The sequence below is a fragment of the Panulirus ornatus genome, chromosome 64 (assembly GCF_036320965.1).
Source record: "Panulirus ornatus isolate Po-2019 chromosome 64, ASM3632096v1, whole genome shotgun sequence".
NCBI lineage: Eukaryota > Metazoa > Arthropoda > Malacostraca > Decapoda > Palinuridae > Panulirus > Panulirus ornatus.
Window position 1 is genome coordinate 5,762,810 of NC_092287.1, and position 26,787 is coordinate 5,789,596.

A 26,787-nucleotide genomic window follows, 5' to 3' on the forward strand; every position below is an offset into this window, starting at 1 on the left:
TTTGATCACTCCTTCAATATTAAAACATCGACGAGATAACGCATATGAAAATCAATTGATACAACATTTCTAATTCATGCACAAACTTCAACTAAATTTATGTAGTTAATTTCCATATTGATAATATTACGTGACAGGTCAAAATTATATAAAGATGGTAGTATTGTAACACTCTAATTATTGGAACACGTCAAGTGACAACATTGAAAATCCTGGAATCCTCGTGCGGAAGGTGGAGCACAACATTACTGTGTTCCTGACACACCTTAAAGAGGTATTAGAGAACTTTGATGAGGTAGAATATATAAATGATTTTCCTACACATTGGTACATTTGACAATGAGTTTAACGATAAGGGAGAGGCACTTTCTCTGATTATTTTCATCAGGGATGTCTTGGAGCGTTGAATGAACAGCTGACGAGAGGTCAGCAAGATGTCATGTTGGCATGTTTTGTGGACAGGACATGTCTCCCGGTATTGTCACTTCTCAGCGAGAACTTGCAAGAAATTATAACCACGGGGCTGATACCTGAATATACTGATATGTTTATAGAAATTTACGACAGGATAATCTTTTCCGCCTTGGTGCAAAACATTTGCTTAATGCCACTTTATCTCGTATCATACCGTCGGCAGGAAAGTCCTGCATTGTTTATAGATAATTGTGAAGGATGACTAGATGGCAGTGTAATTATGCTACTTGTCTCATTCGACGTTTGCTGGACTGTCATTATTTACTGGCTTCTGGAAATGTATTAATTGCATCACGCATTGTAACCCAGTTTGGTTTTGTTCACTGCTGACGAAATGTGAGGCAATAGGGTACAGTAAGGATTGTGGAGCATAGTAAAGCACTCTTCAGTTTATAATGCACTAGTGAATAAGGTGAAAGTGATTTGGTAGTTTCCTAAAACTATCGACTGTTTTATTGTCAGTTGGACAACAGGGATTTGAAGTAAAGGGAATTTGTGAGGTGAAAACTCTCAGAATCTACTGTTGATAGTGTAAGTGGTGCATTCATACACTGTTATTGAAGCCTTGCAAGCAATATACAAACAGGAGAGTCACCCACAGCATCATGTCATTTTTTTTGATATCCTTGTACTTCTCACAAGGGTATTAGAAAAGTGACTGTCCTATAGACTGCTCACCAAAAAAATTCTTTTGATGATTGTTCAGATTTGACAAAGCTTTACTCACTTCATTTGTTGATATGCAAAGTGAATGATTTGATAATCAAACAAGAAAACTTGTATATATCATAGAAATGCCTATTATCCTTAATCATTTATGCATTCCCGTGACCCTGATTTTCCTTGAGATTATTGTGGAAAAGGGTTTTCAATTTTCTAAAACTACATTTATATTTTTTTCAGAGTGGGGGTAAAGGTACTGTAGGAGATTACATGAAGAGGTACGCATAAGTGGATTTGGCACTTGTGCTAGCCTTTTGAGTAACATGGATGCCCAGATGCTTCAAGGTCTTTGGGCTCCAGATAATCAGCAACAGCACACTCAGGTAAGATGGGACATAGCTTATGAGTTCACCCATTTTTTTTTATATAGTACATTCCCTCCATCATGCTTCAGCAATTGATTGCATGGTAGGAGCATTACTTATTGAATTTCCAAAAGCTAAAAGATAGTTTTAAAACATTTAGGAATTGAAGAATACTTGCATGATTTGGTAGCATATAGTTTTATATATGGTGACTGAGTTTAGTAAAGTGTGAAAGAAGAAAGCTGAGAGTAAATGTGAATAAGAGCAAGGTTATTATGTTCAATAGGGTCGAGGGAAAAGTCAACTGGGAGGTAAGTTTGAATGGAGAAAAACTGGAGGAATTGAAGTGTTTTAGATATCTGGGAGTGGATTTGGCAGCGGATGGAACCATGGAAGCGGAAGTGAGTCACAGGATGGGGGAGGGGGCGAAGGTTCTACGAGCGTTGAAGAATGTGTGGAAGATGAGAACATTATCTCGGAGAGCAAAAATGGGTATGTATGAAGGAATGGTGGTTCCAACAATGTTATATGGTTGTGAGGTGTGGGCTATAGATAGGGTTATGCAGAGGAGGGTGGATGTGTTGGAAATGAAATGTTTGAGGACAATATGTGGTGTGAGGTGGTTAACATTGAGTAAGTAATGAAAGGGTAAGAAAGATGTGTGGTAATAAAAAGAGTGTGGTTAAGATCAGGTGTTTTCTTTGAAGAATGTATGTGAGAAATACTTAGAAAAGCAAATGGACTTGTATGTAGCATTTATGGATCTGGAGAAGGCATATGATAGAGTTGGTAGAGATGCTCTGAGGAAGGTATCAAGAGTATATGGTGTGGAAGGTAAGTGCTAGAAGCAATGAAAAGTTTTTATCAAGGATGTAAGGCATGTGTATGAGTAGGAAGAGAGTAAAGTGAGTGGTTCCCAGTGAATTTCGGTTTGCGGCTGGGGTGCATGATGTCTCCATGGTTGTTTAATTTGTTTATGGATGGGATTGTTAGGGAGGTGAATGCAAGAGTTTTGGAAAGAGGGGCAAGTATGCAGTCTGTTGGGGATGAGAGGGTTTGGGAAGTGAGTCATTTGTCATTTGCTGATGGTACTGCACTGGTGGCTGATTCGTGTGAGAAACTGCAGACGTTGGTGACTGAGTTTGGTAAAGTGTGTGGAAGAAGAAAGCTGAGAGTAATTGTGAATAAGAGCAAGGTTATTAGGTACAGTAGGGTTGAGGGACAAGTCAATTGGGAGGTAAGTTTGAATGGAGAAAAACTGGTGGAAGTGAAGTGTTTTAGATATCTGGAAGTGGATTTGGCAGCGGATGGAACCAGGGAAGCGGAAGTCAGTCACAGGGTGGGGGAGGGGGTGAAAGTTCTGGGAGCGTTGAAGAATGTGTGGAAGGCGAGAACGTTGTCTCGGAAAGCAAAAATGGGTATGTTTGAAGGAATAGTGGGAGACAGCGACAAAGTATAATAAGATTGAAATAAATATATATTTATTTGAGTAAGCTATGGTTGCTTTTAGAGGGGCACCTTTTGAATATGTGGGCTTTTTGTCAGGCAGATTCACATTACAGTGCAGCAAATAGCCAAAAACATAATTTGCTTCCAATCGGTGCACTATCTTTCAAATATTTGTTTTTTATTTTTCTATTATTACTGTTGATATAAATGTTGGATATAGAGAAGATGAAAGAAGATACAGTTATGGTGCGATTGTTACTTATGATAATAGACTTTGAGGTTGAGAAATACTTAGATGAGATGATGGTATTGCAGGACAGCAAAGATTATGAGATACAGGTAGATCTCTGGTCTAAAATCCTAAGAGCTAAAATGTGTTCAAATTATGGATTTTTTTTGCATTATTGATACTTTCTTGTGGGCCTAGAATATTTTAAGTGTGATGTTTCTGTATGCCTTGTTTAGATTTAATCTTGTTTATTTGGTCAGGCTTCCTTCACTATGAATGGTGGATGTGTCCCAAGAAATGAAAAAAAAATTCCTTACTTGAATGCCATGATAGTGAGGTAACATCAGGAACAGAAATAGAAAGACTACATCAGTTCACATCCATTCTCTAGTTGTCACATGTAATTCACTGAAACCACAGTTCCCTATCAAAAACCAGGTCCCTCAGGCCTTTCCATTATTATCCAAGGACACTGCACATTCCCTGGTTCAGTCAATCATCAGAATGTCAACCCCAGCATAACACTTCATTCCAGTTTACTCTCTACCTGCACTCCTTTCACCTTGCATGTTCAGGTCCCCATTGCTCAAAATCTTTTTCACTACCATCCTTCCATCCGAGTTGGTTTCCCCATTCTCCTTGATCCCTCCACTTCTGACACATATATACTCTTTGTCAACCTTTCTTCACTAACTCTTTCCATATGTCCAAACCATTTTAGCACACTCCCTTCAGCTTTTTCAACCACACTCTTCTTATTACCACACCCTTCTCTTACCTTTTCATTACTTACTCCATCACACTACACAATATCCTCGGACATTTCTTCCCTAACATATCTACCCTCCTCCACACAGCCTTAGCTGTAGCCCACATAATATTGTTGAAACTACTATACCTTCAAAAAATTTAACTGGAAACATAACCTTGTTCATTTTTTTTCCATACATATTCGCCATTTCCCGTGTCAGTGACGTAGCGTTAAGAACTGAGGACTGAGCCTCAGAGGGAACATCCTCAGTTGGCCCCCTTCTCTGTTCCTTCTTTTGGGGATTTCCAGTCCCCCGCTCCCTCCCCTTTTAGTCGCCTTCTACGACACGCAGGGAATACAAGGGAAGTATTCTTTCTCCCCTATCCCCAGGGATGAACCTTGTTCATATTTGAAGAAATGTTCACCTTTGGCTGTAAAACTCTCTATGTGTGTCTGTCAACATCAGACAGTTGATTGATGTTAGATTCCATTACTCAGGTTTTAGAAATGGTTATCCAGGTTTCACCCCCAACAATTCTGATGTGGAGCTATCTCTAATGTTATCTAGAATGTCCTTATATTTTATATAACTTCATACTGTTCTTGTATGATTTACCCTCATAAGATTTTGAAAAGTAGACAAAAGCTTGCAAAGTTTTTTATTCATTTTTCCTGTGAATTGTAGAGATTTTGTCTGCTCTGAGTTAATAGTGTGGTCGAACATTACTTTGTAATGTATATATTGTAACTTGTGGTGATATTAATATTTTTGCATTTTATGCTTCACCTCTTTGTTGGAGATTTTATCATTATGATTGTGATATTTCAAAGTTGTTTGTGCGCACAAACCCCAAACTTTTGCATCCCATGTTTGAACTGGGAACACTTCACTTCCTGTCTGGGAGAAGAGGGATGAAGTGATGGTATGTACTATGCTCCCACAATTTTTGTATCAACTTGACTTTGGCTTATTACTTTTGTATTCAGTGCATCCTTATCACACCAACATACTCAATACTACCATTTGGATGCATGGTGAACACTGGTATGAGTGTTATAAGGGCAAAAGCACCACAGAAATGAAAGTGAAAAGCTTTTAGCACTGCCACCTTGCTTATAAAAGTTGTTGAGATTAGCATGGGCTACAACATTACATAGAGGTGTTCTTTAGGAGCTCATCCACTATTTTGGGCGGGAATCTTAAATGCACAGATATTTGAATTTGATATTTCAGGATTTTAGAAGTACTGTATAAACAGGGTTATGTACTTCATTAGGGGAGGTGTGAAGATAGGTCAGTGGTTCATAATACTACAAGACAAACCTTATCACATTGTGTATTAATATGTCACTGCACTTATACTATGTAGTAAGTTGTGTGTGTTTATGTGTTGGAATTGTTTGTTGAAATGCTCATAGATTTTTTTAAGGGTATCCAAAAATTGGGTAAGAGAATAAATTAAGGGGTCATTTTAGTGTGTTATATGGATATGTATGATTGAAATGTAGTTGTCCATGAAAAGTTTTATATTGGGCATCTGTACATTTTTTTGTAAGAATTTAGTGATATGGGTATTGCATTTTTTACATTGTTAACATCTTTTTTTTATGTTTAAGGCACTAGAATACCTTCAGCAAGTGCGTGAGAGTAGCGATGGTTGGCAATTGTGTGGAGCAACATTGACCACTGGTGGACTGCCACTTGATGAGAAAGTCAAGTTTGTATGCTTGCAGGTGTGTAATGCTTTCCTCAAAATTCAGTAGGTAAAAGGGCTTGAAATAGAAAAGTTTTGTATATATTGTATGCCAGTAATCATATGCAGCTGTACTATTTTCCTTGGGATTTCTTGATGCAAGAGCCAGAACATAATGGCTAATGGTGTATATATTTTAGACTGAAATCATCAGATTCATTGTTGTGGAAGATGAGTCATATTATTCATAGAGTGAATTATTTCTATAATCCTCATAAAGCTTTGTCATGAATGAAGTGTTATATGTTGTTTAGATGAAACACTTGTGATCCTTCATAATAAGTAGCCAAAGGAGAGTGGACAGTGGCCATAGCTGAGTAAGGGATACACTGTCCATAGTTGTACATATTAAAGAGTATTTTCTTTTGCAGGTTCTGGAGCATTATGCTCGTACTAGGTATTTAAATGCTGCTCCTGAAGAACAGTCCCTCTTCAGACAGTACCTCTCACAGTGGATGACAACTTTGTGCATGTATAATGAACCTGAGAAAGTAAGTCACTGCATAAGCTTATCATTGGATTTGCAGATAGCTGTAGTAATAAGATGTATTTGAATGTTTTCCTGTTCAGGGTTGATTAAGAGAATCTTCATGATTATCAGACTCCTGCCTCCTGGTGACCTTCCTGTTTGTCATCCTTTGCCAACCACCCAAATACCAGTTTTGGCAATTGCTCAATTCTAAACTCTCCTCTTGAATCAGCAGTCTCCCTTGGTGATGACTGTGGGAATACAGGTTTTGTGGAAGCTTGAAAAGAGATGTACAGGACACAGCAGGGATCTCAGTTTGTGGTATTACATGTAGAAGTAAGGATGATATTGAGAAACAAATGTGTGAATATTTGAAAAATAGAATAAGTGATCGCCCAGTTCAGAATAGTGAACTGGGCGATCACTTATTCTATTTTTCAAATATTCACACATTTGTTTCTCAATATCATCCTTACTTCTACATGTAATACCACAAACTGAGATCCCTGCTGTGTCCTGTACATCTCTTTTCAAGCTTCCACAAAACCTGTATTCCCACAGTCATCACCAAGGGAGACTGCTGATTCAAGAGGAGAGTTTAGAATTGAGCAATTGCCAAAACTGGTATTTGGGTGGTTGGCAAAGGATGACAAACAGGAAGGTCACCAGGAGGCAGGAGTCTGATAATCATGAAGATTCTCTTAATCAACCCTGAACAGGAAAACATTCAAATACATCTTATTACTACAGCTATCTGCAAATCCAATGATAAGCTCATCCAAAAGAAGGAACAGAGAAGAGGGCCAGGTGAGGATATTCCCTCAAAGGCCCAGTCCTCTGTTCTTAATGCTACCTCGCTATCGCGGGAAATGGCGAATAGTATGAAAAGAAAAAAAAAAAAGAATAAGTGATCGCCCAGTTCAGAATAGTATAGGATAGTATAGGAGAATTAACTGTGGAAGTAAAGGAAAATGGCTGTATCTGTATTTATATCTAATACCTGTTCCCTTCTGGAACTCCCTCGGGGTGGAAAATAGCAATCAACGATATAAAGACCATTTCAAGATATCAGACAGATAAGGTATGGAATGCTGTTCCTCCTTTTGTATTCCTGCTTTGTATAACCTCTGTAGCTTCAAATGCCTGCAGAGCCCTGATTATGTCTGCTCTTGTTTTCTCCCACTTTAACTCTCCCATGTGATATCTTTTGATTGGGGTATGTTTGGTCCACGCCATGTCAGTCATTATAAAAATGAGACCAGAATTTGGCTTGCAGCTAGATAAGTTAGGGACCACTTCTCTAAGCTGTTAATTTCATAATGTTTCTAATGATGTTCTCTCCTTCCATACAAAATGATACATAATTATTTCTAACAGTTTAGGTCATCCAGTAAACTACATTAGGTAGGAGCCTCCACAAACACTGTGCTGGAGTTACTCCTTGTCAGTGGTGTGTTAAGGGTGAGGCACTAAAGGCTAAGAAGAGGCACTGGCATTCACAAGTTATGGATACTTGAGGGAGTTCCAGGTGGGAACAGGCATCAAAGATATAGATAGATAGAACAAACTACATATTTACTGCATGGTCACCGTGTATGTGCAACCTTCATGGGGACAGTCTTGCACTGATAATGCTGGTTCCTTATGTACATAAAATAGCAGAATTTTTCCTGTGCTGTCTTAACAGTGGAAAAAAACCTCTATAGGCTACTAATGGTAGAATAAGTTAGCTGGATATTTAATTTGGTGGTAAGATTAACCACATAGATTGTTGTTGGCCACCATTTAAGGGTTAAGAGCTTGTCTTCTCTATAGTTATCTTATACTTACTTGCTTGATTGACCTCCTGCCATACAGTATATCTTGCTAGTGTTGCTACTACATGTGTAGATCTTTGTTGGCCTTTTGTTTTTGTACCCGTTTGAAAAGCTTGTAATTGATGAATTTCATATGATTTCAGGTTTTCATCCAGAATAAAACAGCACAGTTAATGTCATTAGTTTTTGTGGTGGATTATCCATCTCGCTGGCCTTCCTTCATGGCTGACCTCCTGTCTATGCTTCAGCTGGGACCACATGCTGTTGATTTGTATCTGCGAATACTTCTTGCTATTGATGCTGAGGTGAGTAAGAAATGTAGTTGATAATGTGGCTGTAGGATAGGTGTAATTCAGATAGGTGTACTAAATCGTCGTGGTCATGTTTGATGGCACAGACATTGTGGCATTGTGAATGTATGTTATGTCTGTAACATATAAGAATCAATAGAATATGACAGTACCATGTGACCTTTTTATATGGAATGGATGTATTTCTTTATGCTCATGGAGGTTATGTATCCAAGAAGCAACATAATAAGATGAGTGGATCGGGTGTTTGCTTTGAAAAATTTGTGAGAAATACTTTTAGAAATAGAAGGATTTGTAAGTGACATTTGTTGATCTGGTGAAAGCATATAATAAGGTGAATAGAGATGCCTTGTGGAAGGTCATAAGTACATATATGGTGTGGGAGGAAAGCTGTTAGAAGCAGTGTAAAGGCATGTGCTTAGAGTTGGAAGAGAGGAGAGTGAAAGGTGGTCTGTGGCAAGGGTGTGTGGTGTCACCATGGCTGTTTTAATTTGTTATGGATAGGATGGTGAGGAAGGTAAGTGCAGTGGTCTTGGAGAGAGGGGCAAGCATGCTGTCTGTAGGGATGAGGGGACCTAGGAAGTGACTCAGTTGTTTGTTGATTTTGTGTTACTGTAGCAAATTTGAGTGAGAGACTGCAGAAGTTGATGACTAATTTTGGGAGAGTGTATGAGAAAGGAGGAGGTTGAGATTAAGTAATGATAAAGACAGGGTTATTAGGTTTAGCAGTACAGAGGGACAGGGTAGTTGGGAGTGTCAATTTGAATGGAGAAAATTTGGAAGAAGTAATGTGTTTTAGATACCTGGGAGTGGACATGGCTACAAATGGATTCATGGACCTGGAAGTGAGATTCATGTTGGATGAGGGTTGAAGGTTCTTGGAGCATTAAGAAATGTGTGGAAAGAAGTCATTATCTGAAATGTGAAAATAGGTATTTGTGAACGTTTAGTAGTCCCAGTGATGTTTGGATGCAAGGCATGGGGTGTAGATGAGGATGTGTGCAGGAGGGTGGAAGGGCTGTAGATGAGGATGTGTGAATGGGGTAGAAATGTTGGAAATGAAATATTTGAGAAAATTATGTGGAGAGGTGGATTAATCAAGTAAGTAATAAAAGGATAGGAGAAAGGAGTAGTAATAAGAAGTGAGTGGTGGAGATAGATGAAGAGGGTATGCTGAAATGGCTTGAACATATGGAGAGAATGAATGAGGAAAGGTTGACAGAGAGGATATATGTGTTAGAAGTGGAGGGGATAAGGAGAAGGGGAGACCAAACTAGGGAAGGATGGAAAGAAATATTTTGAATCAGGACCTAAACATGCCTGAGGATGAAAGGTTTGGACAGTATAGGGTGAATTGGAACATTTTGATATGCAGGGGCTGCCATACAGTCAGTGGATTAAATCTGGGCATGTGGGGAAAACCATGGATAGGGTCTGGTTGTGGATTTGGTGCATTGCACTCAACAGCTAGAGAATGGGTGTGAGCAAATGATATGCAACCTTGGTGACACTGGAAATGGTAGACAAATATTAAAGAAAAAAGATCAGATATGGCAATTTAAGTCATCTGAAGTTCTCATTCACATGAGAAGATACATGCATGATGTTAAGTACAAGGTAAGAGAATAACCAAAGAAACATTAAGAATTACTGTTCAGTGAGCCCAAAATCAATTAAACTGCATGTAACCCAAATATTGCTTTTTGAAACATTAATCCCCACATGTCCCCTTCAGTAGAGTTCACTACCATTTGGGAATTTGGATAGTAATTGACAGCATGTCCATGCAGTCAGCTCACAGAGGTCTCTTTTTAAGAAATCTAAGTCACTATTACTTTGGGCATGAGGCTTTTTTTGGAGAGGGATTTTTGACTCAAATATTATCTTTTTTTTTTTCATACATACTTGTCATTTCCCGTGATAGCGAGGTGGTGTTAAGAACAGTTACAGTTTGAACTCAAGGCAGTGTGTGGTGCTTCCATGATGAGAAGCTGTTTCTTATATGTAACATAATCATAAATACAAACACCAGTCTTTTATTATCATATGTGGATGCTAGAATGAGTATGAAAATTTTGTATGTATGAGACATTGAGAGTGTATAAGTCAGATATATTATGTCTTCCAGTCGGCTATTTGAAAGACCATGCAGTGTGATCAAGTTACAACTGTTATGTTTGTATACAGTTATATAAAAGCATCTTTGTGGAATTTTCTCTATTGGGTCAGTTTGCCCTGTGAGCTATGAATGAATCCCCATGAACTTCCTGGGGTTTGAAGCCTTTAACCTCCTCCTCCCAGAGATTTTAATGCCTCTTACCCCTCACAAATCATCCAAACAGTGTTCACAGCAGTAATTTGCTTTGAAACTCTCCCTTCCAATCCAATCATTGTCCAGCACTGACATCATCTCCCTGGCCTTTTGGCTGCATCAGGTTGACCACTTCATAATTCTTTGGATCTCTAAGCATGTCAGATATATCAATTATTTTTTAATGTTTTTGAGATACCATTTGGATGGGACTAGTGGGTATAGTTCATTGTAGAGAACTCAGCTGCAGATCAAGAGGTCTCTGGTTCATTTTAATGTTTAGCTGCTTGTTTTTAACATGACAGCTGGTCTTAGTCAGCTGATAGGCTTGGAGTGTACTGTTTCTCAGTGATGCATACAGTGCTGGTGAAACCTGAAAGAACTCCTTTGCAACGGGCCCTGACACCATACCAAACTTTCATATAAAACCAATTAACCAATCATCAAACTTTCTTATAAAACCAATTAGTTTAGTCACAATCTAGGCACTTAACTGTAACCACTACTGGTTATGCAACAAAATCTGTAACATAGCAACACTTGCCAACATAGTACCAGTTTTAAAACTCTTCATACAACACATCTTCGCTTCCTTACCCCACCCTATATCCAAGCTTTTTGAAAAACTGATCCATGACAGAATCAAGCAAAATATTCCATTCTCACTGGCACTACACAGTTTTAGAAGTGAGTTATTTCCTTAAACACTGTTTAGGTGGTTTGCAAAGGGTGACAGACATAGACTTCATAAAGAGGTTGAGGATTAGAGGTTCCAGTTTCCTGGAGATTCCCTCATAGCTCATGGGACACTGCTATAGAGAGAAACCATTTTTTATTCTTAAGACTTGCCTTTATCCTTGTGATCTCATCATAGAAGCCTTTCCATATTTCATTGTTGATTTTGTAGTGTCTCATGCTTAATACACTCTGTAAAGTATCACTGTCCTTTTTGGGGATTTTTGCATGTACAGATTGGTGTAATCTTTTTTTCTTTTAAGTGATTTTTGAGTTGATAACAATGCATATTTATTTTTCCTCAGGTTGTGGACCGAGAAGTTATACACAGTCAGGTAGAGACTGACCGAAATAGCCTGATAAAAGATACCATGCGAGAACATTGTGTTGTAGACATGACAGAATCCTGGTATGACATTTTAGTAAGTGCATTTAATTCAGATTTAAGTTATTGTATACTATAGATATTTTTTTTTAAGAATACTTTGACAACTACAGTGTGACATGCATAAATACAGTTGCAAGTTTGCCTCCAAAGCACTTTAACATCTTATCATTCTTTTCAATATGACCTTGGAACTTGACACACTTGCCCTTTTCCATGAAGTTTGCCCATTTTCCCTCTTCAATATATCTCACTTTGGTTTATGCTTCCAAGAGCTGGGTGCTTGTGTGCTTCCACCATTTGCCAAACTATGTAAGACTTGGCAAGGCACCTTCTCACACAATTTCTGTGTGGCTGCTGGCAACTTGGAATGTGTTAGTATGATGTATGGTTCTTTCCCAACACCTTGAAGCTCTGGAATTATGTACCCTCTCATGTCTATCGTAATACCAACAACCTGCCCCTTTTTGAGTTGCATCTTGTCTGTTTCCTCAATAACTCAGATTTTTTCTCTTTCCTTGGTTCTCCCTTTCTTCATCCCACTTCATATTTACATTAAGGTCTAGCATTGATGTGGACTGTTGTCCATGACTCCAAGTTTCAATATAGGAAAAAAGATTTGTTTTAACTATAAACGTGATGATTTCTTACCAGAACTGCAGCCAACATCTCATAAAGTTTTTAAAAATATTTTGCCTCAGTCCAAATATCCATATGATTCATGGTAACATTAGTATCTTACAGATGACTTTTCTGTTACCAGGTAGGTTTAAAAAAAAATTCTGATCCTCTACATACCTAAAAAATCATCATTGTAGATGCATGTTTGTGGACCTCAGGTCATGAGTACAGTGATTCTTTGGAAAATAAGTGGATTGGTCCATGACCATTATAATGAAGAGAAACAGTAATTGTCAAATGTATCATCTGGTGAGAAAAATGAAAAAGAATAACAGGTGAAATGTGAAGATATAAATGACAAAGAGACTTTAGATGGAGTAAGGTGGGGGGACGCCAGCAAGGGACCTCCATTTCATGTATCACTACCACCCATATGCTCGGACTTCATACAGTCATGACTAGCAGATTATGCCACAAGGCCAAAAATCCAAGTTGTGGAAATGGGCTAGTTGAGAAGAGCATGTGGTATAAATATATGGATTAAAGAAAAAAATGAGAGGGTGTATGAAAGATTTGGTATGGAAGAGAATGAAATAGGAATGAATTGTGGAAAGGTAGACAGTGTAAAATATAATACTTTGAGGTAGTTTGGTCATGAGGAAAGAATGTAATTTGGGGAGTTTACAAGGGGAGTATATCATAGTACAATCAAAGCGGTTGGTGTGAGAGGAAGATCATCTAAGACATAGGGAGACAGGGCAAAAGAGCTTTTGAGGGAGAGAAACAGGGAAAGAATGCATGGAATGGTGTATGCCAGGGAGGCATGTAACAACAGGAATACATGGAGACTTGCCACGACCACACTCTTGATTGGGAGATCCCAGAGGGAACAGATGTCAGAGACAGATAGTTACTAGGGAAAGCATCAAGGTAACTTTCTGTGCAACACAGATGGCTGGCTGCTTCGTGGGAGTAAGGAGAAACAGCATCAATAGAGATATACTGCCATTATACTACCTTACAGATATTTTTTTCTTTATTATTTATTATACTTTGTCGCTGTCTCCCACTGCCTTACAGATATGTGCATCATTTCTTTGTATTTTCATGGAACAAGTTTGTTGTTTATGAACTAAAACATGATTATCATTAACCCTTTTGAGTCCATTAAAGTATGTATTCAAGGGTGACTTCCTTCCCCAACAGCTCTTTTCCCATAAACCCTCTACCTTGCCATCCATAGTTTTGACAACCACATGGTCTTCCTAGAATAAAAACCCAGATGGTGGTAATGGTCTTCTGAGCTCAAGTGCCCTGCACTCTCTGGACATCAATACACACACATCATCGCAGCACTTTATGCTCTGTGGTTCTTAGTGGTGGACATGGCCAGCTTCTTGAGTAATGCAAGAGCCCCATAAAGACAAAAGAGTCTCTTGGGGCAGGAAGGAGGTACAATACCCTGGTTGGTGCTGCCTTGCATATGTGGGAAATAGCAAACATGTATGAAAGAAATAAAGAATATTGATTGGGTTTTATGGCTGGTGTTTAATGTGGTAATGACATATCTGAAGTGTAGTGTCTTATTAAAGATGTGTTCAAAATAATTATTTTGTTTCTCATTGTTCAAAGCACATATTATTGAATTATGTTGAGTAATATGTCTTCTTTGGTTGTCTGGTAAGAAAATGATGATTTCATTTTCTAGGTTAAATATGACAAATCCAACCCAGAATTAGTTTGCCACTGCCATGATGTCATTGGTGCATACATCTCTTGGATCGATATCTCTCTTATTGCTAATGACAGGTAAGTACAAGCTAATTCGATTTTTGGTTCATACCATCTTCAGATTTTTTTTGTTTTATGTTTTCCTTTTGGTAATTTAGTCATGCATTGTGATATCCAGTAAATTTTCATGTGGTGTTATTTTTTCTTACAATATTTAATACTGGGATTGGCATGTACTATTATAGCATTATTGTAGTAGGAAGACACTTTGTACTAATCAGGAAATTGTAGTTTGATTTGATAGTCACTGAAGTTTTAATCACTTTTCATTGTACATTCTATGTTTGTTTGAGTAAGAAAACTAGATTGCTTTTCAAGCTATTGTTGGCATTAATGGCTAGTGAAGCATATAAGGGCATCAGAGCTGTACCACTGATGTGTGTACAGTTTCAAGGATTAACACCAGACATATTTAATGCACTGAAGCTTTACTAGAGATGTAATGGGACATTTAAGCTTTCTTATCCTGTGGAGATTTACAGGCTTTACTAAAATGCTGTTGTTCTCTGCATTAAAGTAAACCTGATCCTCTTCAATCCTGCCATAGGTGAATATATAAACTGGTGTCTCATTTTTCTCCTAATCTGACCCCTAGCCTGCAATTATGATGTTAAGTGATTATTAGATACTGATGCACATAAGTATAATTTGGCTTTTTTTTTTCTATCTAGAAATTTCTCCATAATGATTGTGAGGCACATGATTTGATCTCTTGCTTGACTTCTTGCTCTTTCATAATTAAAGGAGGATGTAGTGATTACTGATTTGGATAGGATATTATTAGTAATAGTTGGTAGTCACCAGCCTGAGTATTGGGAAAGTTAGTAATGGCTGAGTTGTGAGCCATTTTTCTGTGGTTGTCAAGTTGCACACCTCTGACCGTGGTAGCTGTCTTTTCTTTTTACCTCACCCACCCGTGGACTATTAGCATTCCATCTATAAACATAAAATCTCTTGACAGTGCTTAACTCAGCTCATTCTTCATAACTATAGATTTGCCTGATGTGAGCACTGTGTATTAGCTCTCCCTTTTGGCAAATCGATAGGGACAATAGATAGTAGAAGTAGATGGGAACATTAGGCTGGAGCATTAGATAGAAGTAGTTGGTAGGAACATTAGGAAGGAGCATTAGGTAAAGTAGTCAATAGAAACATTAGGTAAGAGCCTCTGCAAACAGTGTACTAAAGTTGCCCTCTGCCAGTAGCCTGTTGAGGGTGAGGCACTGAGGGCTAAGGAGTGATGGGAGCTCACTAGTTGTTGAGAGACTATTATTTTGGCAACCCCCTTGAGGGAATACCAGTTGGGAACAGGTGTCAGAAATATAGATAGGTAGATTTTACAAAGACTATTTATTTCTGTGAGATATTCTATCTTCTATGCAGCTTGTGAATGCATATGTAATATCTTCATACAGTCATTTTATGTATTGTTACATAATTATGTATTTTATATCATTGTTTCAGTGAATATTTGCCTGACCATACTCTTTTTTATATTTCAACTTAGCATAGTCGTGTTTCAGTATATCTAAGAGTTGCTGTTTAAGAAGTAGCTGGCTTTGACTTAATTTTTATCTTTTAGCATCCCTCTACAACCACACACTTGTCTGTTATAGGAAGTGTGAAGTAATTTGATTGCTTGTTGAGTTTTACCTTATTCTAGAATTATCACCCACTTTCACAAACATTTTTATTTATTTTTTTTTTATTTCAAATCATGTAAAGATGACAGAAAGAGTCTGTATTTCAGACTGTTCCATGCATCCATGTGATCCTATTTGATTAATGTTTTGTGCATTTCACTACACATGTAGAGCATTGTGGGGGATACAGAACCTCTATTCCAGAGATACTGTATGTTTCTTCATACTCCACATTGTCACCTGTTTTACTGCACATACTATTTCTTTGTTTTCCTGTTTTACTTTAGAATGTGAGCACATTTAAATGAAAGAAATGAGACTATATCATAATCATTGACAAATTTTAAAAGATAGTTGTTCCATTTTTGACATTATATAATTTTTGAAAAGTTTTTGCTTTTTGATTCAGTCAAAGGTCTTTGTATGGCTCAGCTGTTAGGCAATCCTTTAATAGTTTAAGTAAACAGCCTGTTTGATATAGCTTACTTCTTCAATTAGCTTATTTTAGTAAGCCAATACCATCACTGACATAGTAATGGTTATTTTGCTCTTTGTATGAAATATTCATAAACATATATGATTAATTCTAGATTTGTGCGTAAACTCGTTGACCACCTTAAGGAACCACTAATTCGAGAAGCTGCTGCAGACTGCATCCACGAAATCATCACAAAAGGCATGGATCCTGTAACCAAAACACAGCTCATTGAGTCCTTTGTCACAGTGTTGGATCAAGCAGGTGTTTTGAAACCGATAGATGTAAGCATTCTGTACTCTTTCCTTACTTACTGAAGTCTGGGTTGATTGCTTTGCTTTAGTTTACTTAATAATTAACCTCTATATTTTGCATGTACATTAAGATTTTTAACCTTTTCACTTTGGCTTTCCTAATGTCTAAAGTACACTTTATATATAGGGCATCCAAAAATATGGGAAAAAGTATCTTGTTAAGCTTGTTATTGTGATTACCTAGAACTTATTTTCTAAATGAAATTATTTATAAGTCAACCTGTGAGACATTGTTTACTTGTGGTTTGCAGCCATTGTCTTCTGCTACCTTGCTGCCAGGTGTATCAGGGACTTAAGGAATAGTTTTGGGCATATTTAGTGAGGTTTGTTGTGTTTTTGGAAGTGTCTTTGTCACAAACACATGTGATTACCAATGGTTTTCATCAGTAAAGTCTGTTATCTTGTCATAGTGATACTGCTTCAAAAGTTATTGCCTAGAATTATAGTGCAGATTTCCTCTAGACTTCCTTGATATCCCTGCATATACTGACCAGTTTATGGGAAAGTTTTGGGAGAAGTCTCTTTCTTACTTGTTAGCCATTTCCCGCATCAGTGAGTTAGCACAGGAAAAGATGAAGAAAAGGCCTCATTCTCTCACATGCACTGAAACCACAACCCCTTATTCAAATCTATGCCCCACAGACCTTTCTGTTGTTTACTGCAGCAGCTTCACATTCCCTGGTTTAGTGTATTGACAGCATGCACATTATGTATCCCACATTGCTCCAAATCACTATATCTTTTGCATGCCTTTCACCTTCCAACTTGTTCAGACCCTTAAAACATTGCTCCAAATCACTATATCTTTTGCATGCCTTTCACCTTCCAACATGTTCAGACCCTTAGCATTCAAAATCTTTTTCACTCCATTCTTCCATCTCCAATTTAGTCTATGCCTGCTATATTCCATTCCACTTCTGACATATTTATGCTCTCTTTCAATCTCTCTAGTCCCATTCTTTCCATATGGCTAATCTATTTCAGCACACCTCTTCAGCTATCTCAACCTACTTTTTCCTATAACCATACCTCTTTCTTACCTTGTTGTTACCTACTCGATCAAACCACCTCACATCACACATTGTCCCCAGACATATCATTTGCGACTCATCCATTCTTCCCTGCACATTCTTATATATAGCCTATTCCTTGCTTCCACAAAACAATGTTGGGACTGCCATCCCTTGAAACATACCCATTTTTGCCCTCCCATATAATGACCTCTTTTTCCAGGCATTCCTCTGTGCTTCTTGAAACTTTTCCCCCTCATCCATCCTGTGACTCCCTTCCATTTCCATTGTTCCATTTGTTGCCATATCCACTATCATGTGTCTAAAACACTTGATTTCTAGATTTTCTCCATTCAGATTTGTACCCAACTAACCTGTTCTTCTTTCCTGCTAAACCATGTAACCTAGCTTTTGTTTGCATTTACTCTTGACTTATTCCTTTCACATACTTTCCCAGACTACGAAAAATGTTACAGAGGTGTATACGCCCAGCTGTAGCAAATAGAAAAAAATTACTGAGACATATGTGACACAGTTGCAGTGAAAAGGTTTTGATAGGGATTTAGAAAATCTGCCTGAAGTTAACCCCCAGACCCTGGGGATAGGGGAGAAAAACTACCACCATATTCAGTGTGTATTGTGGATGATATAAAAAGGCAGGAGTTAGGGGATGGAAACCCTTCTAGAAGCTTCTTGTACTTTGATTTCTAAAAGATGGAACAAAAATAGAGTAGCAAAGAGTGCTTATCCTCTTGGAAAGCTCTGGCTATGGTATCTGAATGTGTGTGGATGTAACCATGATGAAAAAAGGGAGAGAGAGATAGGTAGTATGGTTAGGGAAAGGAACTAGGGTGTTCTTTGTCTGAGTGTAAAAAGCTCAGTGGGTATTGGGGAGAATGGTCTTGGAATGACTGGAAGTAAAGTTTAGGTGTAATGAGAGAATAAGAGCAAATGAGGAAGGTGGCATTTTTGCTGAAGGAGATCTGGGAATTTGTGAAAGAGTGTAAGGAAGTGAGCCCAAGACTTGAATGAAAGTGCAGTGAAGTGACCCCAAGACTGATGAGGATGAAAGTGAAAGTGGGTGATCTGAAGTGGATGATTGTTAGTGCTATAATACCTGGTAGCAAGAGGAATGAGGAAGAGAAGTGAGTGTTCTGGGAGAAGCTAACTTATTGCATCAACAAAATTTATGTGAAGGATTGAGTAATGTTGATAGGTGATTTGATTGCAAGTTTGGGTGACATGGCGGTTGAGGGTATGTCTCAGGGCATGGGGTACCTTGTGTGAATGAATATGAACAGCTTGTGGAATTTTGTGATGAAAACGAACTGGTGATTGGGAATACCTGGCTTAAAAAGAGGGACATACATAAGTTTGAGTGAATGGGTGGGTCTGATGATAATGGGATTAAACAGGCATTCAGGGAGTCCTCTTATACCTTACCTTGAGCAATACTATCTGTCTATATCTCTGACACCTGTTCCCTTTAGGAACTTCCTGGAGGGTGTGGCCACAGCAAAAGAGTTTCCAAAACTGGTGAACTCCAGTGCTGCTTCTTGTCCTATAGTGTCTGAATGGCCTCAGAACAGGAGCAGTTGAACCATGGATTAGAAGAAGTCTTAATAACACTGTCACCCCATTTCTTGAGAAATTCGACCACAGTCCCATCCATGCAGCTGCTTTGTCACATTTCACCTTCGGCAAGGCTTTCACACCCACTTCTTTTTCGTCCTTACCATTGATTCTTGTTCCACATACCTCCACATCTCAAACACCCTTTTATATGTCACTCTCGTCTAACATTTCCACGTTCTTTGAAATTGCTCCATCCTTTCTTTACCTTTTCCTTGCCCTTTACCACTTTGCTGTCGAATCCCCACACTGATGCCCCTATTTCTCTTGTGTGATGAGAACAAGAGAAAGGGGGTATCAATGAGGGAAGGTAATGGGGAAGAGGTCACAGGTGAGGAAGAGGTAAAGAACAAATGGAGTATTTTGAAAGACTTTTAGAAGTATTGATGATAGGGTGATAAATGTGAATGTTTAGAATGAGGTTTGTGGAGCAAGAGAGAGTCTTGAGAAATGGTTTGTGAAAAAAGAAGTGGAGAAATCCTTGCGTAAATTGAAGTGTGGCAAAGTAGCTGTAGTGGATGTCAAGATTTTCAGTGTTATGGATAGCTTAAGGTGAGAAGCAAGAGGACTAGGAGAATACCTGTATAGTATTATAATAAAAGGGGAAAGAGAGCAAAAGTGATTGTTTGAATTATGGAGAGTACCTGGTAATGTAGATGGGATATTGGTGACTGAGAGAGTGGTGATATGCACAGAGCATCAGATTAGGAAAGAGTAATGTGGCTCTAGTAGTGGTAGAGGATGAGTAGGCTAGTTCATTTACTTTTAAGAATTTGGTAAAGATATACCTAGAAAAAGAGAAGGATTTTTATATGGCATTCATGGATCTGGGAAAAGCTTTTGACATTAATGGAATTAATTTGTGGAAGTGTTAATAGACAGAGTAAGGTATGCTTGTGAGAAGGAACGGAAGAGTGTGACTGGCTCCAGGTGAAAGTGGGTCTGCTGCAAGGGTGTATGATGTCACTGTAGCTGTTTAATCTTTTTAGGGATAGGTTAAGGGAGGTAGATTTGAAGGTTTAGGAAAGAATGGAAGGTCTGCAGTATGCATGAGTGAGGCCTGGACGGTGAGTCACTTGCTTTTTGCAGATGACACAGCTTTGGTGGTAGACTTAGTGAAAAACTTCAAATGCTGAGAGTGTGTGCAGGGAGGAAGTTGAAGTTTATGTGTATAAAAGTAATGTAATGAGGTTCAGTAGTGGGGAGAAATGGGTTAGGTCAAGTGTGAGCTTGAATGGAGAACTTGGAGAAATTTTTTTTATAGATAGTAGTGGACTTATGCTTTTTACTGGTGTGGTCAGTGATGATGAGGTGTGAAAGATAATTGCGTTGGCACAAATATTTAGAAATATGTAAAAGTGGCATATCATGTATTCCGAATCACTGCACTTGGTATAAGTTCCATTTGTTTTTTCAGTTAAATGTTTATCTTTTCAAATATTAATCATTAGATGTAATTTCTTGTATCATCAAATTTACAGGATGATGACTCAGACTTCTTGGTCAAGCTTGCTCGTCTCATCAATGGGATTGGAGTGCAGCTCATTCAGTCTTGGCAAAAGTAAGTTTTTGTTTGTTTGACCATAGCTTTGTGATCCTATTTCACTTCCCTCTTTGCAGTTCTTCTTCTTCAGGATATTTCCTGAATATTCCCGAAACATTCTGTTGTTGATCATCATATCCACACTTTTAAGGTGAAGGTGAAATAATGTTGCCTAGAGCATTTGCCAAGGACATATTTTGGTTTTGGGTGTGTTATAAGTGAAGCTTGTGCAGTTTGCTTGAAATAAAAAGAAGCATAGAATTTTTTTAATAATTCCAAACATTCCTTTTTTTATCCATGTGTAAGATAGTTATATTAGTTATTTAGTTTTTAGCTGACCTAACCAAAGGCTATGTGTGAGCTTTTGCCATCATTTGGTGTCTTGTCAGCCAGTGTTGTCCATATATTAACTTATCACATTTCAGTCTTCTCTGAAACTGCAGGGCCAATTTCAAACTAACCTAGCAGTGGCTGCTGAAACTGGAAACTTCAGATAACTGTAACTGTTTTGTTTTTAGGCAGAATTCACTTAGATTTGAACTTTAGGTACATTTTCATGGGTTATATGATATATGATTTGGGTGTTTGTTAAATTTTTGGTTTCACTAACCATGCAGATTAAGTCTTATTTTGTCAGAATTTAATGTTACCCCTCATGCCCAAGATGATTTGCAGTTGTTGCGCACAAATTGAACTAAAAATAAGATTGTCAAATTTTCACTTTTCTGTTGTGTAATGGCATAACTCTATTTAGAAGTTAAAACAGCAATGAAAGTATGCTAACATGCCTTAAATGGCTGTTTTAGAGTGGTGAAGTAGATACCTAGATCCTCTGGGGAGGTGCTATATAGTGTAAAACTCCCTCCCCTGCATTACAGATAGGTGTTACACACACATTCACACACACACACGTGCAGAGCATACACAGCAGACGGCATACATGAATTTATAAGAAGTTGTATGATACTGTAGTAGGAAATGTTCAAGAGATGTGCCCGATGAGTGTAAAACTTCTTCATAATACAACATAAATAAGTAACTGCACTCGAATACACATGAAATTAAGCAAGAAATTTGATAAAGAGGATAAAAAGAAGTACTTTCACATTATAAGTGTGGTGGATGAATCGAATAGAGCGACTAAGGACATGGTTAACGCAGGCAATGTACATGAATATAAGAGATTGTATGATAGCAAAGAATGTTTGTAAGATTGGGCTCCAGGAGTGTAAACTCCCTCGCCATGCAGTACAAATAGGTAATTACACACACATTGATATCTGTTGCAGAAAATGGAAGGCTGGGAGCCCACCCACTCCTTACCATATGTGGGCTGTATTCTTTCTTTTCCATCACCTAGATCCTGTCTTTCATTCCCTTCATTGTTTTTTTTAATACTTCCAGACCACTTTCTTTATCCATCTTTTCTCGTCCTTGGGAGACCCCATGTTTATGTATACCCATGTTAATCATCATTTGGAGTGTTAATGTGCTCTTCATACAAAAGTTTACACTGCTTATGAAAAGTCAACTTTAGCAAGGCTGTATTACTGATAATATAGTCTTGTCGAAGAACCTCTTACTCCAAAGGAGTAACTGCAACTGGAAGTAGTACATCCTTGGGCTGTAGGAACCTTCAGAAAGAGGTCCTAGGTAACAATAAGACTATCAGAATTTAGTCCTGGATTAATTAACATATGAAATCATGTATTGGTGTTCCTGTATTCCACCTGCTCAAGGTTACATTGTGAGTGGAAAGTCACCCTTGACATGGCTGTATCATCAGGAATACATTCTCCAAGAAGAAATTCTCACTCCAAAGGAGTCCTTCATTTCCCTGCCACTGGAAAAGTTGCTTCCTTAGAGCAACAGCAGCTTTTAGCAAAGGGCTCACGGAGTAACTCCAGGACTCTTTCAAGAAAGGAGTCCTGGGACAGTTATAAATAAATGAATTAAATCATTCAGTTTTTTGTGTTATAGTCATGTTCCAATACAGAGATTTTCAGTTTGTCCACTTCATCTTGTTTTCTGGCTTAGCAATATCAATTTCTACACCATATTCTCATGCTGATATATTCTGTGCTTAAACCTTCATACTCTACCATACTAGAGAACCTTTCAATTGGCATGTTTCCATCTCCCCATTGGTATCATTATTTTCATTTTGAAAGACCACAAACTTCTGTACTTCCAGATTCATGCTAAATATCCTGGACTTATCATTTTACTTAATCTCAGCTCTTGAATTCTCATACTAACTTTCCTATGCCTATTTCTAAAATATCGTTGGGTGGGTATATTCTGTACTTAAACTTTTGTATACTATAACCGTAGCAAAGAGACTTTCATTTATGGTTTAGATGTCCACATGGCCACCATTTTTCATTTTGAAAGTGCAAAAAATAATTTACGATCAGATTCTCACTAGACATTCTGGTAGTATCATTTATCTTAATTTCTTTAACTGAATCTTCACTGTCCTCTTTGCTTGTCTCTGAAATATCCCCTTGATTTTTCAGTGCTAAGTTTAAAGATAAACTATCTTGGGATAGAGTATATAGCATAGCTTAGCCATACACTGTCTTGGGGTTAGAGTGTGAAACTTAGCAAAGCTCAAGACTGTGTGGAGTTTAAAGTATGAAGCCTATTAAAGCAATAGACATTGTGGGTGTTTGATAATAAAGCTTAGCATAACTGTAGGCAGTGTGGGGTTAGACTATATATCTATAGGCTGTATGGGGATTCAACTGTAAAGCCAAGATTTGATAAAGTTTCTTTTTTCTGCTCTGACTTACAGCACCCTAAGTTATTGAACATTTCTAAGGTGATTTAAGAATGAATAACACTGTTTTGTCAAATTTGTGGAAGGTAGGTGCTCCATGTTTTGTATAGTGTTCATAGTTTCCCTTTTCTTTCAAGCATTTATTTTTTACATCCCAGTTAACAGGAATGTGAATCTCTAATTTTAACAGTATAGATACATATCTTCATTTTCTAGATTGAGCGATTGACTCAGAAAGATTTTTCCTCATATACTGGCAAAATGATCCCTTTGAGGATTTCTTCCTTATTACTTGAGTGAATTTAGCTCTGATCTTTCATCTAGCAAGGAGTTATATCGACATAAATAGATTTATATTTTGTGAAATATTCAGTATTCTGAGAGTGCTGTGTATGATTGAGAACTTTTTTAGTACTGCCATTTAAGGGTAGTCTAACCAGTTTAAGATTTGCCTTTTCTTGCTCATGATTAGCTGAGAGGTACCCATCTGCCTGATGAAAAGAATCTTTTTCAGAGTACATTTTAGGATTCAATTTTAGATATTTCACTACCTGTGCATTATTAGGCATAGGAAAAGGCTCTGAAAACCATCACTGAAAAAATATTTTTTATGTTTATAGACTAGACAAGAAAGACTGTAGTAAAAGGGAAATGATTCGACAAGCTGTGGAGAACAAAGTTACACTGCTTCTGACATTCATGGCCAGTGATTATGATGACATATCTGCTGCAGTTTTTGATTTTGCACGAGACTATATCCAGGTAAGATTATGCTGTATTCTGTTTTAGATTTTTAGATGAGAGAGACACAATTTGAAAAAAGTGATCATGTATTCATGAAATGAAGTAGTGGTCTCTTAAGTTTTCTCAGAAACACATACATTATCATCATAATGTTGATGTCTCATGTTATTACATGAATATTGTTACCTTTTCTTGCTACTCATTACAATGTATCTGTTGAAGACAGGAAATAAGCTGATGACCTATTTAGAAAATGTAGTCTTTGTTGATATTGTTTAGGGAGAACCAGTTTCAGAATGGTGTTGTACCTGTCTTTTTTACTGAAAAGTTGCCTAGACATATACATTTACACAGTTGACTAATATTTTCTTTTTTTATTTCAGTTGATTAAACAGACTGGTCAAATATCAAATGTGGAACGTGGTCTTCTTGAGAATATGCTGTATGTAGTAATCACAAAGACAAAATATGATGAATCATATAATTTTGAACAAGCAGGAGAAGATGAAGCAATGTTTGATGATTACAGAAAAAAGCTTAAAGTTGTTTTTGATAATCTAGCAGCACTTATACCTGAGCTTGTATTAAAAGTAAGAACTTTTTGTTTTACTCTTTTGTAATCAGTACATTGTTTTCCTACAGGAGGATTAAACATGGACATTAACTCAGACATCAAAGAGTTTGCACATTTGATTCATTTTAGTTCATATTCATTTCCATGCACATGTACTTTCCCTGTTCAGGCCAGATATCTTATCAATGGTTCTGTGCTTGTACAGTAGGGTCATGAGATAGGTACCAAAAACGTTTGTACACCAGTGAGTTGTGCTATGACATCCATTTCCATGTAAATAAGGGGTTTTGAACTGTGGGGAAGACAGAAATATACTCAGAATGTTCTACAAGTAATCAAAATGATATGCACCACATTCAGGAAATCATAGACAGATATCTATCGATATGTCACATCCACATTTATTTGGAACTCTGATATAGGCGCAATAAGGTTTTGTTGTTTATTCTTTCTGAAGATTAGATGCATATTAGTTTATGTATTAGGTAACCTGTTGAAGAGAACTATGTTGAAAAAATATGTGGAGAATATATATAAAATGCAGTTTACCATATCAGTCATTTGAAAATTATGGTTTTTGACTGAACTTTGATCACTCATCTTGTCAAGCCTACCTGAATTACAAATGGTCTACTCAACCACACAAATTTCCATTATTAGTGTTTTTTCATACGTGTTCACCATATCTTACATTAATGAGGTCATACCAGGAACAGTTGAAGAAAAGCCTCATTTGCTCACATCCATTCTCTTGCTGTCATGTGGAATCCAGAACCAGGCCCCACAAACCTTTCCATGGTTTCCTGTGGCTGCTTGACATTCCTTGGTTCCATCCATTGACTGTATATCAACCCCTTTATACCACAACATTCCATTTCGCTCTATCCCATGCATGCCTCTTACCCTGCTGTATATTCAGGCCACAGTCACTCAAAATCTTTGTCACTCCATCCCTACATCTCCAGTTTGGTCTTCCCTTTTACTCTTGTCCCCTCCACTTCTGACACATGTATAGAACTGCTCACCCTCCTTTGTACTTACTCAAATACATGCTGTATTGTCTTGACATAAACTTCTTATTGCTTCTAATAGCTTGTCTCCTACACCATATTTCTGTAGCACCTTCCACAGAACATCTTTGTCAACCTTATCATATACCTTCTTCAGATCTGTGAATGTCACAAACAGATCTTTCTTGTTCCTTAACTATTTCTTGCACACATTCTTCAAAGCAAACACATCCGCATATCCTCTACCACTCTGAAACCACTTTATTCTTCCCTAGTCTGATGTTTTGCACAAGCCACCAAGGCATATAAAGCATGCGGGGAAACCATGGAATGGTGTGTGGAGCCTGATTGTGGATAGGAGGCTCTCATTTTGATGTATTATGCTAAGCAGCTAGAGCATGGAAGTGGATGATTAAGGTCATTTCTTTGTCTTTTTCCTGGTGCTTCCTTATTGATGCAAGAAATGGCAAACATGCTTGAAAAAAATATACATGGTTGTATGTATGATATCAGAATGTGATGGAATAATTTTGAACTAATTTTTATTCCTAGGTGAGCAAGGAATATGTTGTTACAACCCTGAATCGATGGCAGGCATCATCATACGAGGATGTGGAAGCTGCTGTGTCACTGTTGTATAATCTTGGTGAAGCTTTACCTGCATCGCATGGCAATCACTTCTGTGGGCCCAGCCAGGTGGGTGACCCAGCTGCTCCTCAGGAACATAAGTTGCAGGTCAGTGATAAAAGTTGATTTACCTGCACAGTAGAATGACCCATGCCTCTCCCCAGTTATATCCTCAACTGCCACATAACCCAGTCTCACATACAAAATTGCTGACACAAAGGCTCGTTTCCTCCCAAAATACTTGCTTCTCCTCCTCCCTCCTCTTGTTTCCAGATACAAAAGCACTATTAATTGCTAATCATCATTAT

General features: G+C 37.7%; 1 protein-coding gene across 3 annotated transcripts in view; it reads left to right on the forward strand.

Annotated features, from left to right (window-relative positions):
• The first annotated feature begins 70 nt into the window (after positions 1-70).
• The window catches only part of LOC139746195 (exportin-T-like), a 68,835-nt gene continuing 42,118 nt past the window's right edge, over positions 71-26,787 (forward strand). Inside the window, exons 1-12 of one of the 3 annotated variants that reach the window (XM_071657121.1) lie at positions 71-274; positions 1,378-1,520; positions 5,549-5,665; positions 6,057-6,176; positions 8,115-8,276; positions 11,634-11,750; positions 14,043-14,143; positions 16,359-16,527; positions 20,681-20,760; positions 24,145-24,286; positions 24,652-24,858; positions 26,405-26,587. In XM_071657121.1, the coding sequence (XP_071513222.1) occupies positions 1,461-1,520; positions 5,549-5,665; positions 6,057-6,176; positions 8,115-8,276; positions 11,634-11,750; positions 14,043-14,143; positions 16,359-16,527; positions 20,681-20,760; positions 24,145-24,286; positions 24,652-24,858; positions 26,405-26,587 (1,458 nt within the window). In that variant the 5' untranslated portion in view covers positions 71-274; positions 1,378-1,460. Of the gene's footprint in view, positions 275-502; positions 1,006-1,377; positions 1,521-5,548; positions 5,666-6,056; positions 6,177-8,114; positions 8,277-11,633; positions 11,751-14,042; positions 14,144-16,358; positions 16,528-20,680; positions 20,761-24,144; positions 24,287-24,651; positions 24,859-26,404; positions 26,588-26,787 lie in introns of those variants that run through there. The other 2 variants (XM_071657123.1, XM_071657122.1) reach the window with 2 other exon arrangements.